At 48.6% G+C, this 13,947-nt stretch overlaps 1 protein-coding gene across 2 annotated transcripts in view; it reads left to right on the forward strand.

Moving 5' to 3' along the window:
* si:dkey-110c1.10 (unconventional myosin-Vb) overlaps positions 1-13,947 on the forward strand; it is a 38,440-nt gene that overhangs the window by 22,910 nt on the left and 1,583 nt on the right. For both annotated transcript variants that reach the window (XM_046301102.1, XM_046301103.1), the window contains 2 exons: positions 465-639; positions 859-939. In XM_046301102.1, the coding sequence (XP_046157058.1) occupies positions 465-639; positions 859-939 (256 nt within the window). The remainder of the gene's footprint in view (positions 1-464; positions 640-858; positions 940-13,947) is intronic.

The following is a 13,947-nucleotide window of genomic DNA, read 5'->3' on the forward strand; positions in this document are numbered from 1 at the left end:
CACACACACACACACACACACACACACACACACACACACACACACACACACACACACACACACACACACACACACACACACACACACACACACACACACACACACACACACACACACACACAGGGCCTGAGCAGGAACAAGTTTCAGTAAAAGATATGCAGCCAGATGTCTAATATAAAGCTAGGGCTCTATTCAATCTGTATTGTGGAAGTTCGGCACTAAAGCCCAATTGAAATTTAAAGGCAATGTTCTCACCCCGCGTTGGCTTAGACTGCATTCACAGTAAACGCTGTGTATGTCATACCAAACGGAAATGACCTTTATATTTCTATTGTGCAATCTGTAACACTTCAGCATTGAATAGAGCCACTAGAGTTGGTTTCCAAAGGGGACAGTTTGCATGTAGAGTACCAGGTGACTGTTGGACCTGACTCCATTCTTTTTGTTCTGCTGGGTTCTGCCAGGTATAATGTGAGTCTGCTGGAGGAGTGGCTGCGGACCCGTGGGCTGCAGGCAGGGGGAGCTGTGGCCCTGTTGGAGCCTCTCATCCAGGCCGCTCAGCTCCTGCAAGTGGGCAAGAAGACAGACGCTGACGCACAGGCCCTCGTTCACACCTGCACTGCCCTGTCTACCCAGCAGGTGGCACCCTTATCACTATTACTACACTATTGCAATGGGTGGTTTTTAAACTGGTATTGGCAGGGTGAAATGTTCAAAGTGTTGAAGATATTATTTAAATAGAATAAAACCAATATGATTATGTGAACATTATTCCCTTCACTAGAGAACCATGTTATTTTTTATACAGTATATGTCTATGTACACATCCTTGCAGGGCTAACTGTGTCTCTGTTCCAGATTGTGAAGATTCTGACCCTGTACACCCCTCACAGTGACCTAGAGGAGAGGGTGACACTCAATTTTATCCGCACAGTGCAGGTACAGTACCGTAATACACACAACAGTAATGTAAACTTCTCATAACATGGCATATTGAATTTTCAACTGAATGAATTACATTTTATTTTTGTGTCAAATCACCAGTTGGCAACCCATCCCTTATGGGATTAATTGACACGTAAACATTACAATCATTTACTGTGAAAATTCAGTGATAATTATTGTGTGACAGTTGTGACTGTTGTGACAGTCCTCTTTACACCCTCACAGGCTGTCTGAAGTCCATATACTGACTGTCTTCACTAGGGTTGTGGTGTGGTCTGGTTACCAGTAGTGTGGTCTGGTTACCAGTAGTGTGGTCTGGTTACCAGTAGTGTGGTCTGGTTACCAGTAGTGTGGTCTGGTTACCGGTAGTGTGGGCTGGTTACCAGTAGTGCGGTTGTGTTACCAGTAGTGTGGTCTGGTTACCAGTAGTGTGGTCTGGTTACCAGTAGTGCGGGCTGGTTATCAGTAGTGTGGTTGTGTTACCAGTAGTGTGGTCTGGTTACCAGTAGTGTGGTCTGGTTACCAGTAGTGTGGTTGTGTTACCAGTAGTGTGGTCTGGTTACCGGTAGTGTGGGCTGGTTACCAGTAGTGCGGTTGTGTTACCAGTAGTGTGGTCTGGTTACCAGTAGTGTGGTCTGGTTACCAGTAGTGCGGGCTGGTTATCAGTAGTGTGGTTGTGTTACCAGTAGTGTGGTCTGGTTACCAGTAGTGTGGTCTGGTTACCAGTAGTGTGGTTGTGTTACCAGTAGTGTGGTCTGGTTACCAGTAGTGTGGTCTGGTTACCAGTAGTGTGGTTGTGTTACCAGTAGTGTGGTCTGGTTACCAGTAGTGTGGTTGTGTTGCCAGTAGTGTGGTTGTGTTACCAGTAGTGTGGTCTGGTTACCAGTAGTGTGGTTGTGTTACCAGTAGTGTGGTATTGTTACCAGTAGTGTGGTCTGGTTACCAGTAGTGTGGTCTGGTTACCAGTAGTGTGGTTGTGTTACCAGTAGTGTGGTCTGGTTACCAGTAGTGTGGTTGTGTTACCAGTAGTGTGGTATTGTTACCAGTAGTGTGGTCTGGTTACCAGTAGTGTGGTCTGGTTACCAGTAGTGTGGTCTGGTTACCAGTAGTGCAGATGTGTTACCAGTAGTGCAGATGTGTTACCAGTAGTGTGGTCTGGTTACCAGTAGTGTGGTCTGGTTACCAGTAGTGTGGTCTGGTTACCAGTAGTGTGGTCTGGTTACCAGTAGTGTGGTATGGTTACCAGTAGTGCAGATGTGTTACCAGTAGTGCAGATGTGTTACCAGTAGTGTGGTCTGGTTACCAGTAGTGTGGTCTGGTTACCAGTAGTGTGGTTGTGTTACCAGTTGTGTGGTCTGGTTACCAGTAGTGTGGTCTGGTTACCAGTAGTGTGGTTGTGTTGCCAGTAGTGTGGTATTGTTACCAGTAGTGTGGTCTGGTTACCAGTAGTGCGGTTGTGTTACCAGTAGTGCGGTTGTGTTACCAGTAGTGTGGTCTGGTTACCAGTAGTGCGGTTGTGTTACCAGTAGTGTGGTCTGGTTACCAGTAGTGCAGTTGTGTTACCAGTAGTGTGGTCTGGTTACCAGTAGTGTGGTTGTGTTACCAGTAGTGTGGTCTGGTTACCAGTAGTGTGGTCTGGTTACCAGTAGTGTGGTCTGGTTACCAGTACTGTGGTTGTGTTACCAGTAGTGTGGTATTGTTACCAGTAGTGTGGTCTGGTTACCAGTAGTGTGGTTGTGTTACCAGTAGTGTGGTCTGGTTACCAGTAGTGCGGTTGTGTTACCAGTAGTGCGGTTGTGTTACCAGTACTGTGGTCTGGTTACCAGTAGTGCGGTTGTGTTACCAGTAGTGCGGTTGTGTTACCAGTACTGTGGTCTGGTTACCAGTAGTGCGGTTGTGTTACCAGTAGTGCGGTTGTGTTACCAGTACTGTGGTCTGGTTACCAGTAGTGCGGTTGTGTTACCAGTAGTGTGGTCTGGTTACCAGTAGTGCAGTTGTGTTACCAGTAGTGTGGTCTGGTTACCAGTAGTGTGGTTGTGTTACCAGTAGTGTGGTCTGGTTACCAGTAGTGTGGTCTGGTTACCAGTAGTGTGGTCTGGTTACCAGTAGTGTGGTCTGGTTACCAGTAGTGTGGTTGTGTTACCAGTTGTGTGGTCTGGTTACCAGTAGTGTGGTCTGGTTACCAGTAGTGTGGTTGTGTTACCAGTAGTGTGGTCTGGTTACCAGTAGTGCAGTTGTGTTACCAGTAGTGTGATCTGGTTACCAGTAGTGTGGTCTGGTTACCAGTAGTGTGGTCTGGTTACCAGTAGTGTAGTCTGGTTACCAGTAGTGTGGTCTGGTTACCAGTAGTGTGGTTGTGTTACCAGTAGTGCAGATGTGTTACCAGTAGTGTGGTCTGGTTACCAGTAGTGTGGTCTGGTTACCAGTAGTGTGGTTGTGTTACCAGTAGTGCAGATGTGTTACCAGTAGTGTGGTCTGGTTACCAGTAGTGTGGTCTGGTTACCAGTAGTGCGGTTGTGTTACCAGTAGTGTGGTCTGGTTACCAGTAGTGCAGTTGTGTTACCAGTAGTGTGGTCTGGTTACCAGTAGTGTGGTTGTGTTACCAGTAGTGTGGTCTGGTTACCAGTAGTGTGGTCTGGTTACCAGTAGTGTGGTTGTGTTACCAGTAGTGTGGTCTGGTTACCAGTAGTGTGGTCTGGTTACCAGTAGTGTGGTTGAGTTACCAGTAGTGTGGTAGTGTTACCAGTAGTGTGGTCTGGTTACCAGTAGTGTGGTTGTGTTACCAGTAGTGTGGTCTGGTTACCAGTAGTGCGGTTGTGTTACCAGTAGCGTGGTCTGGTTACCAGTAGTGTGGTCTGGTTACCAGTAGTGTGGTCTGGTTACCAGTAGTGTGGTCTGGTTACCAGTAGTGTGGTTGTGTTACCAGTAGTGTGGTCTGCTTACCAGTAGTGTGGTTGTGTTACCAGTAGTGTGGTCTGGTTACCAGTAGTGCGGTTGTGTTACCAGTAGTGTGGTCTGGTTACCAGTAGTGCGGTTGTGTTACCAGTAGTGCGGTTGTGTTACCAGTAGTGTGGTCTGGTTACCAGTAGTGCGGTTGTGTTACCAGTAGTGTGGTCTGGTTACCAGTAGTGCAGTTGTGTTACCAGTAGTGTGATCTGGTTACCAGTAGTGTGGTCTGGTTACCAGTAGTGTGGTCTGGTTACCAGTAGTGTAGTCTGGTTACCAGTAGTGTGGTCTGGTTACCAGTAGTGTGGTTGTGTTACCAGTAGTGTGGTCTGTGTTACCAGTAGTGTGGTCTGGTTACCAGTAGTGTGGTCTGGTTACCAGTAGTGTGGTCTGTGTTACCAGTAGTGTGGTCTGGTTACCAGTAGTTACCAGTAGTGTCTGGTTACTGGTTACCAGTAGTGTGGTTGTGTTACCAGTAGTGTGGTCTGGTTACCAGTAGTGTGGTCTGTGTTACCAGTAGTGTGGTCTGGTTACCAGTAGTGTGGTCTGGTTACCAGTAGTGCGGTTGTGTTACCAGTAGTGTGGTTGTGTTACCAGTACTGTGGTCTGGTTACCAGTAGTGCGGTTGTGTTACCAGTAGTGTGGTCTGGTTACCAGTAGTGCAGTTGTGTTACCAGTAGTGTGGTCTGGTTACCAGTAGTGTGGTCTGTGTTACCAGTAGTGTGGTCTGGTTACCAGTAGTGTGGTCTGGTTACCAGTAGTGTGGTTGTGTTACCAGTAGTGTGGTTGTGTTACCAGTAGTGTGGTCTGGTTACCAGTAGTGTGGTTGTGTTACCAGTAGTGTGGTCTGGTTACCAGTAGTGCAGGTTGTGTTACCAGTAGTGTGGTCTGGTTACCAGTAGTGGTTGTGTTACCAGTAGTGTGGTCTGGTTACCAGTAGTGTGGTCTGGTTACCAGTAGTGTGGTTGTGTTACCAGTAGTGTGGTCTGGTTACCAGTAGTGTGGTCTGGTTACCAGTAGTGTGGTCTGTGTTACCAGTAGTGTGGTCTGGTTACCAGTAGTGTGGTCTGGTTACCAGTAGTGTGGTTGTGTTACCAGTAGTGTGGTTGTGTTACCAGTAGTGCGGTTTTGTTACCAGTAGTGTGGTTTGGTTACCAGTAGTGCGGTTGTGTTACCAGTAGTGTGGTTGTGTTACCAGTAGTGCAGTTGTGTTACCAGTAGTGTGGTCTGGTTACCAGTAGTGTGGTTGTGTTACCAGTAGTGTGGTCTGGTTACCAGTAGTGTGGTCTGGTTACCAGTAGTGTGGTTGTGTTACCAGTAGTGTGGTCTGGTTACCAGTAGTGTGGTCTGGTTACCAGTAGTGTGGTTGTGTTACCAGTAGTGTGGTCTGGTTACCAGTAGTGTGGTCTGTGTTACCAGTAGTGTGGTCTGGTTACCAGTAGTGTGGTTGTGTTACCAGTAGTGTGGTCTGGTTACCAGTAGTGTGGTTGTGTTACCAGTAGTGTGGTCTGGTTACCAGTAGTGTGGTCTGGTTACCAGTAGTGGTCTGGTTACCAGTAGTGTGGTCTGGTTACCAGTAGTGTGGTCTGGTTACCAGTAGTGTGGTCTGTGTTACCAGTAGTGTGGTCTGTGTTACCAGTAGTGTGGTCTGGTTACCAGTAGTGTGGTTGTGTTACCAGTAGTGTGGTCTGGTTACCAGTAGTGTGGTCTGTGTTACCAGTAGTGTGGTTGGTTGTAGTTACCAGTAGTGTGGTCTGTGTTACCAGTAGTGTGGTCTGGTTACCAGTAGTGTGGTCTGTGTTACCAGTAGTGTGGTTGTGTTACCAGTAGTGTGGTCTGGTTACCAGTAGTGTGTGGTTACCAGTAGTCTGGTTACCAGTAGTGTGTCTGGTTACCAGTAGTGTGGTCTGGTTACCAGTAGTGTGGTCTGGTTACCAGTAGTGCGGTTGTGTTACCAGTAGTGTGGTCTGGTTGACCAGTAGTGTGGTCTGGTTACCAGTAGTGTGGTCTGTGTTACCAGTAGTGTGGTCTGGTTACCAGTAGTGTGGTCTGGTTACCAGTTGTGGTCTGGTTACCAGTAGTGTGGTTGTGTTACCAGTAGTGTGGTCTGGTTACCAGTAGTGTGGTCTGTTACCAGTAGTGTGGTCTGGTTACCAGTAGTGTGGTTGTGTTACCAGTAGTGTGGTCTGTGTTACCAGTAGTGTGGTCTGGTTACCAGTAGTGTGGTTGTGTTACCAGTAGTGTGGTCTGGTTACCAGTAGTGCAGTTGTGTTACCAGTAGTGTGGTCTGGTTACCAGTAGTGTGGTTGTGTTACCAGTAGTGTGGTCTGGTTACCAGTAGTGTGGTCTGGTTACCAGTAGTGTGGTCTGGTTACCAGTAGTTTGTGTTACCACTGGTTACCAGTAGTGCGGTTGTGTTACCAGTAGTGTGGTCTGGTTACCAGTAGTGCAGGTTGTGTTACCAGTAGTGTGGTCTGGTTACCAGTAGTGGTTGTGTTACCAGTAGTGTGGTCTGGTTACCAGTAGTGTGGTCTGGTTACCAGTAGTGTGGTCTGTGTTACCAGTAGTGTGGTCTGGTTACCAGTAGTGTGGTTGTGTTACCAGTAGTGTTGTATTGTTACCAGTAGTGTGGTCTGGTTACCAGTAGTGCGGTTGTGTTACCAGTAGCGTGGTCTGGTTACCAGTAGTGTGGTCTGGTTACCAATAGTGCGGTTGTGTTACCAGTAGTGCGGTTGTGTTACCAGTAGTGCGGTTTTGTTACCAGTAGTGTGGTTTGGTTACCAGTAGTGCGGTTGTGTTACCAGTAGTGTGGTTGTGTTACCAGTAGTGCAGTTGTGTTACCAGTAGTGTGGTCTGGTTACCAGTAGTGCGGTTGTGTTACCAGTAGTGTGGTCTGGTTACCAGTAGTGCGGTTGTGTTACCAGTAGTGCAGTTGTGTTACCAGTAGTGTGGTCTGGTTACCAGTAGTGTGGTTGTGTTACCAGTAGTGTGGTCTGGTTACCAGTAGTGTGGTCTGGTTACCAGTAGTGTGGTATTGTTACCAGTAGTGTGGTCTGGTTACCAGTAGTGTGGTCTGGTTACCAGTAGTGCGGTTGTGTTACCAGTAGTGCGGTTGTGTTACCAGTAGTGTGGTCTGGTTACCAGTAGTGCAGTTGTGTTACCAGTAGCGTGGTCTGGTTACCAGTAGTGTGGTCTGGTTACCAGTAGTGCGGTTGTGTTACCAGTAGTGTGGTCTGGTTACCAGTAGTGTGGTTGTGTTACCAGTAGTGTGGTTGTGTTACCAGTAGTGTGGTCTGGTTACCAGTAGTGTGGTCTGGTTACCAGTAGTGTGGTTGTGTTACCAGTAGTGTGGTCTGGTTACCAGTAGTGTGGTTGTGTTACCAGTAGTGTGGTCTGGTTACCAGTAGTGTGGTTGTGTTACCAGTAGTGTGGTCTGGTTACCAGTAGTGCGGTTGTGTTACCAGTAGTGTGGGCTGGTTACCAGTAGTGCGGTTGTGTTACCAGTAGTGTGGGCTGGTTACCAGTAGTGTGGTTGTGTTACCAGTAGTGAGGTCTGGTTACCAGTAGTGCGGTTGTGTTACCAGTAGTGTGTTCTGGTTACCAGTAGTGCGGTTGTGTTACCAGTAGTGTGGTCTGGTTACCAGTAGTGTGGTCTGGTTACCAGTCGTGTGGTCTGGTTACCAGTCGTGTGGTCTGGTTACCAGTAGTGTGGTCTGGTTACCAGTAGTGCGGTCTGGTTACCAGTAGTGCGGTTATGTTACCAGTAGTGTGGTCTGGTTACCAGTAATGTAATATATGATAATAATAATAATAATAATAATAATAATAATATATGCCATTTAGCAGACGCTTTTATCCAAAGCGACTTACAGTCATGTGTGCATACATTCTACGTATGGGTGGTCCCGGGGATCGAACCCGCTACCCTGGCGTTACAAGCGCCATGCTCTACCAACTGAGCCACTGGTTACCAGTCGTGTGGTCTGGTTACCAGTAGTGCGGTTGTGTTACCAGTAGTGTGGTCTGGTTACCAGTAATGTGGTCTGGTTACCAGTAGTGTGGCCTGGTTACCAGTAATGTGGTTGTGTTACCAGTAGTGTGGTCTGGTTACCAGCCGTGTGGTCTGGTTACCAGTAGTGTGGTCTGGTTACCAGTAGTGTGGTCTGGTTACCAGTAGTGCGGTTGTGTTACCAGTAGTGTGGTCTGGTTACCAGTAATGTGGTTGTGTTACCAGTAGTGTGGTCTGGTTACCAGTAGTGTGGTCTGGTTACCAGTAATGTGGTTGTGTTACCAGTAGTGTGGTCTGGTTACCAGCCGTGTGGTCTGGTTACCAGTAGTGCGGTTGTGTTACCAGTAGTGTGGTCTGGTTACCAGTAGTGTGGTTGTGTTACCAGTAGTGTGGTCTGGTTACCAGTAGTGTGGTCTGGTTACCAGTAGTGCGGTTGTGTTACCAGTAGTGTGGTCTGGTTACCAGTAATGTGGTTGTGTTACCAGTAGTGTGGTCTGGTTACCAGTAGTGTGGTCTGGTTACCAGTAATGTGGTTGTGTTACCAGTAGTGTGGTCTGGCTACCAGTAGTGTGGTCTGGTTACCAGTAGTGTGGTTGTGTTACCAGTAGTGTGGTCTGGTTACCAGTAATGTGGTTGTGTTACCAGTAGTGTGGTCTGGTTACCAGTAGTGTGGTCTGGTTACCAGTAGTGCGGTTGTGTTACCAGTAGTGTGGTCTGGTTACCAGTAATGTGGTTGTGTTACCAGTAGTGTGGTCTGGTTACCAGTAGTGTGGTCTGGTTACCAGTAGTGCGGTTGTGTTACCAGTAGTGTGGTCTGGTTACCAGTAGTGTGGTCTGGTTACCAGTAGTGTGGTCTGGTTACCAGTAGTGCGGTTGTGTTACCAGTAGTGTGGTCTGGTTACCAGTAATGTGGTTGTGTTACCAGTAGTGTGGTCTGGTTACCAGCCGTGTGGTCTGGTTACCAGTAGTGCGGTTGTGTTACCAGTAGTGTGGTCTGGTTACCAGCCGTGTGGTCTGGTTACCAGTAGTGCGCTTGTGTTACCAGTAGTGTGGTCTGGTTACCAGTAATGTGGTTGTGTTACCAGTAGTGTGGTCTGGTTACCAGCCGTGTGGTCTGGTTACCAGTAGTGCGGTTGTGTTACCAGTAGTGTGGTCTGGTTACCAGCCGTGTGGTCTGGTTACCAGTAGTGCGGTTGTGTTACCAGTAGTGTGGTCTGGTTACCAGTAGTGCGGTTGTGTTACCAGTAGTGTGGTCTGGTTACCAGCCGTGTGGTCTGGTTACCAGTAGTGCGGTTGTGTTACCAGTAGTGTGGTCTGGTTACCAGTAGTGCGGTTGTGTTACCAGTAGTGTGGTCTGGTTACCAGTAGTGCGGTTGTGTTACCAGTAGTGTGGTCTGGTTACCAGTAGTGCGGTTGTGTTACCAGTAGTGTGGTCTGGTTACCAGTAGTGCGGTTGTGTTACCAGCCGTGTGGTCTGGTTACCAGTAGTGCGGTTGTGTTACCAGTAGTGTGGTCTGGTTACCAGTAATGTGGTTGTGTTACCAGTAGTGTGGTCTGGTTACCAGTAGTGTGGTCTGGTTACCAGTAGTGTGGTCTGGTTACCAGCCGTGTGGTCTGGTTACCAGTAGTGCGGTTGTGTTACCAGTAGTGTGGTCTGGTTACCAGTAGTGCGGTTGTGTTACCAGTAGTGTGGTCTGGTTACCAGTAGTGTGGTCTGGTTACCAGTAGTGCGGTTGTGTTACCAGTAGTGTGGTCTGGTTACCAGTAGTGTGGTTGTGTTACCAGTAGTGTGGTCTGGTTACCAGTAGTGTGGTTGTGTTACCAGTAGTGTGGTCTGGTTACCAGTAGTGTGGTCTGGTTACCAGTAGTGCGGTTGTGTTACCAGTAGTGTGGTCTGGTTACCAGTAGTGTGGTTGTGTTACCAGTAGTGTGGTCTGGTTACCAGTAGTGCGGTTGTGTTACCAGTAGTGTGGTCTGGTTACCAGTAGTGTGGTCTGGTTACCAGCCGTGTGGTCTGGTTACCAGTAGTGCGGTTGTGTTACCAGTAGTGTGGTCTGGTTACCAGTAGTGTGGTCTGGTTACCAGTAGTGCGGTTGTGTTACCAGTAGTGTGGTCTGGTTACCAGTAGTGTGGTCTGGTTACCAGTAGTGCGGTTGTGTTACCAGTAGTGTGGTCTGGTTACCAGTAGTGTGGTCTGGTTACCAGTAGTGTGGTTGTGTTACCAGTAGTGTGGTCTGGTTACCAGTAGTGTGGTCTGGTTACCAGTAGTGCGGTTGTGTTACCAGTAGTGTGGTCTGGTTACCAGTAGTGTGGTCTGGTTACCAGTAGTGTGGTCTGGTTACCAGTAGTGCGGTTGTGTTACCAGTAGTGTGGTCTGGTTACCAGTAGTGTGGTCTGGTTACCAGTAGTGTGGTCTGGTTACCAGTAGTGTGGTTGTGTTACCAGTAGTGTGGTCTGGTTACCAGTAGTGCGGTTGTGTTACCAGTAGTGTGGTTGTGTTACCAGTAGTGTGGTCTGGTTACCAGTAGTGCGGTTGTGTTACCAGTAGTGCGGTTGTGTTACCAGTAGTGCGGTTGTGTTACCAGTAGTGTGGTCTGGTTACCAGTAGTGCGGTTGTGTTACCAGTAGTGCGGTTGTGTTACCAGTAGTGTGGTCTGGTTACCAGTAGTGCGGTTGTGTTACCAGTAGTGCGGTTGTGTTACCAGTAGTGTGGTCTGGTTACCAGCCGTGTGGTCTGGTTACCAGTAGTGTGGTCTGGTTACCAGTAGTGTGGTCTGGTTACCAGTAGTGCGGTTGTGTTACCAGTAGTGTGGTCTGGTTACCAGTAGTGCGGTTGTGTTACCAGTAGTGTGGTCTGGTTACCAGTAGTGTGGTTGTGTTACCAGTAGTGTGGTCTGGTTACCAGTAGTGCGGTTGTGTTACCAGTAGTGTGGTCTGGTTACCAGTAGTGTGGTCTGGTTACCAGTAGTGTGGTCTGGTTACCAGTAGTGCGGTTGTGTTACCAGTAGTGTGGTCTGGTTACCAGTAGTGCGGTTGTGTTACCAGTAGTGTGGTCTGGTTACCAGTAGTGTGGTTGTGTTACCAGTAGTGTGGTCTGGTTACCAGTAATGTGGTCTGGTTACCAGTAGTGTGGCCTGGTTACCAGTAATGTGGTTGTGTTACCAGTAGTGTGGTCTGGTTACCAGCCGTGTGGTCTGGTTACCAGTAGTGTGGTCTGGTTACCAGTAGTGTGGTCTGGTTACCAGTAGTGCGGTTGTGTTACCAGTAGTGTGGTCTGGTTACCAGTAATGTGGTTGTGTTACCAGTAGTGTGGTCTGGTTACCAGTAGTGTGGTCTGGTTACCAGTAATGTGGTTGTGTTACCAGTAGTGTGGTCTGGTTACCAGCCGTGTGGTCTGGTTACCAGTAGTGCGCTTGTGTTACCAGTAGTGTGGTCTGGTTACCAGTAGTGTGGTTGTGTTACCAGTAGTGTGGTCTGGTTACCAGTAGTGTGGTCTGGTTACCAGTAGTGCGGTTGTGTTACCAGTAGTGTGGTCTGGTTACCAGTAATGTGGTTGTGTTACCAGTAGTGTGGTCTGGTTACCAGTAGTGTGGTCTGGTTACCAGTAATGTGGTTGTGTTACCAGTAGTGTGGTCTGGTTACCAGTAGTGTGGTCTGGTTACCAGTAGTGCGGTTGTGTTACCAGTAGTGTGGTCTGGTTACCAGTAATGTGGTTGTGTTACCAGTAGTGTGGTCTGGTTACCAGTAGTGTGGTCTGGTTACCAGTAGTGCGGTTGTGTTACCAGTAGTGTGGTCTGGTTACCAGTAGTGTGGTCTGGTTACCAGTAGTGTGGTCTGGTTACCAGTAGTGCGGTTGTGTTACCAGTAGTGTGGTCTGGTTACCAGTAATGTGGTTGTGTTACCAGTAGTGTGGTCTGGTTACCAGCCGTGTGGTCTGGTTACCAGTAGTGCGGTTGTGTTACCAGTAGTGTGGTCTGGTTACCAGCCATGTGGTCTGGTTACCAGTAGTGCGGTTGTGTTACCAGTAGTGTGGTCTGGTTACCAGTGTGGTCAGTAATGTGGTTGTGTTACCAGTAGTGTGGTCTGGTTACCAGCCGTGTGGTCTGGTTACCAGTAGTGCGGTTGTGTTACCAGTAGTGTGGTCTGGTTACCAGCCGTGTGGTCTGGTTACCAGTAGTGCGGTTGTGTTACCAGTAGTGTGGTCTGGTTACCAGTAGTGCGGTTGTGTTACCAGTAGTGTGGTCTGGTTACCAGCCGTGTGGTCTGGTTACCAGCCGTGTGGTTGTGTTACCAGTAGTGTGGTCTGGTTACCAGTAGTGCGGTTGTGTTACCAGTAGTGTGGTCTGGTTACCAGTAGTGCGGTTGTGTTACCAGTAGTGTGGTCTGGTTACCAGTAGTGCGGTTGTGTTACCAGCCGTGTGGTCTGGTTACCAGTAGTGCGGTTGTGTTACCAGTAGTGTGGTCTGGTTACCAGTAATGTGGTTGTGTTACCAGTAGTGTGGTCTGGTTACCAGTAGTGTGGTCTGGTTACCAGTAGTGTGGTCTGGTTACCAGTAGTGTGGTCTGGTTACCAGCCGTGTGGTCTGGTTACCAGTAGTGCGGTTGTGTTACCAGTAGTGTGGTCTGGTTACCAGTAGTGCGGTTGTGTTACCAGTAGTGTGGTCTGGTTACCAGTAGTGTGGTCTGGTTACCAGTAGTGCGGTTGTGTTACCAGTAGTGTGGTCTGGTTACCAGTAGTGTGGTCTGGTTACCAGTAGTGCGGTTGTGTTACCAGTAGTGTGGTCTGGTTACCAGTAGTGTGGTTGTGTTACCAGTAGTGTGGTCTGGTTACCAGTAGTGCGGTTGTGTTACCAGTAGTGTGGTCTGGTTACCAGTAGTGTGGTCTGGTTACCAGCCGTGTGGTCTGGTTACCAGTAGTGCGGTTGTGTTACCAGTAGTGTGGTCTGGTTACCAGTAGTGTGGTCTGGTTACCAGTAGTGCGGTTGTGTTACCAGTAGTGTGGTCTGGTTACCAGTAGTGTGGTCTGGTTACCAGTAGTGTGGTCTGGTTACCAGTAGTGCGGTTGTGTTACCAGTAGTGTGGTCTGGTTACCAGTAGTGTGGTCTGGTTACCAGTAGTGTGGTCTGGTTACCAGTAGTGTGGTCTGGTTACCAGTAGTGCGGTTGTGTTACCAGTAGTGTGGTCTGGTTACCAGTAGTGTGGTCTGGTTACCAGTAGTGTGGTCTGGTTACCAGTAGTGTGGTTGTGTTACCAGTAGTGTGGTCTGGTTACCAGTAGTGCGGTTGTGTTACCAGTAGTGTGGTTGTGTTACCAGTAGTGTGGTCTGGTTACCAGTAGTGCGGTTGTGTTACCAGTAGTGCGGTTGTGTTACCAGTAGTGTGGTCTGGTTACCAGTAGTGCGGTTGTGTTACCAGTAGTGTGGTCTGGTTACCAGTAGTGTGGTTGTGTTACCAGTAGTGTGGTCTGGTTACCAGTAGTGCGGTTGTGTTACCAGTAGTGTGGTTGTGTTACCAGTAGTGTGGTATGGTTACCAGTAGTGCAGATGTGTTACCAGTAGTGCGGTTGTGTTACCAGTAGTGTGGTCTGGTTACCAGTAGTGTGGTCTGGTTACCAGTAGTGCGGTTGTGTTACCAGTAGTGCGGTTGTGTTACCAGTAGTGTGGTCTGGTTGCCAGCCGTGTGGTCTGGTTACCAGTAGTGTGGTCTGGTTACCAGTAGTGTGGTCTGGTTACCAGTAGTGCGGTTGTGTTACCAGTAGTGTGGTCTGGTTACCAGTAGTGCGGTTGTGTTACCAGTAGTGTGGTCTGGTTACCAGTAGTGTGGTTGTGTTACCAGTAGTGTGGTCTGGTTACCAGTAGTGCGGTTGTGTTACCAGTAGTGTGGTCTGGTTACCAGTAGTGTGGTCTGGTTACCAGTAGTGTGGTCTGGTTACCAGTAGTGCGGTTGTGTTACCAGTAGTGTGGTCTGGTTACCAGTAGTGCGGTTGTGTTACCAGTAGTGTGGTCTGGTTACCAGTAGTGTGGTCTGGTTACCAGTAGTGTGGTCTGG

This window comes from Oncorhynchus gorbuscha, linkage group LG15, assembly GCF_021184085.1.
Source record: "Oncorhynchus gorbuscha isolate QuinsamMale2020 ecotype Even-year linkage group LG15, OgorEven_v1.0, whole genome shotgun sequence".
Taxonomy (NCBI): domain Eukaryota; kingdom Metazoa; phylum Chordata; class Actinopteri; order Salmoniformes; family Salmonidae; genus Oncorhynchus; species Oncorhynchus gorbuscha.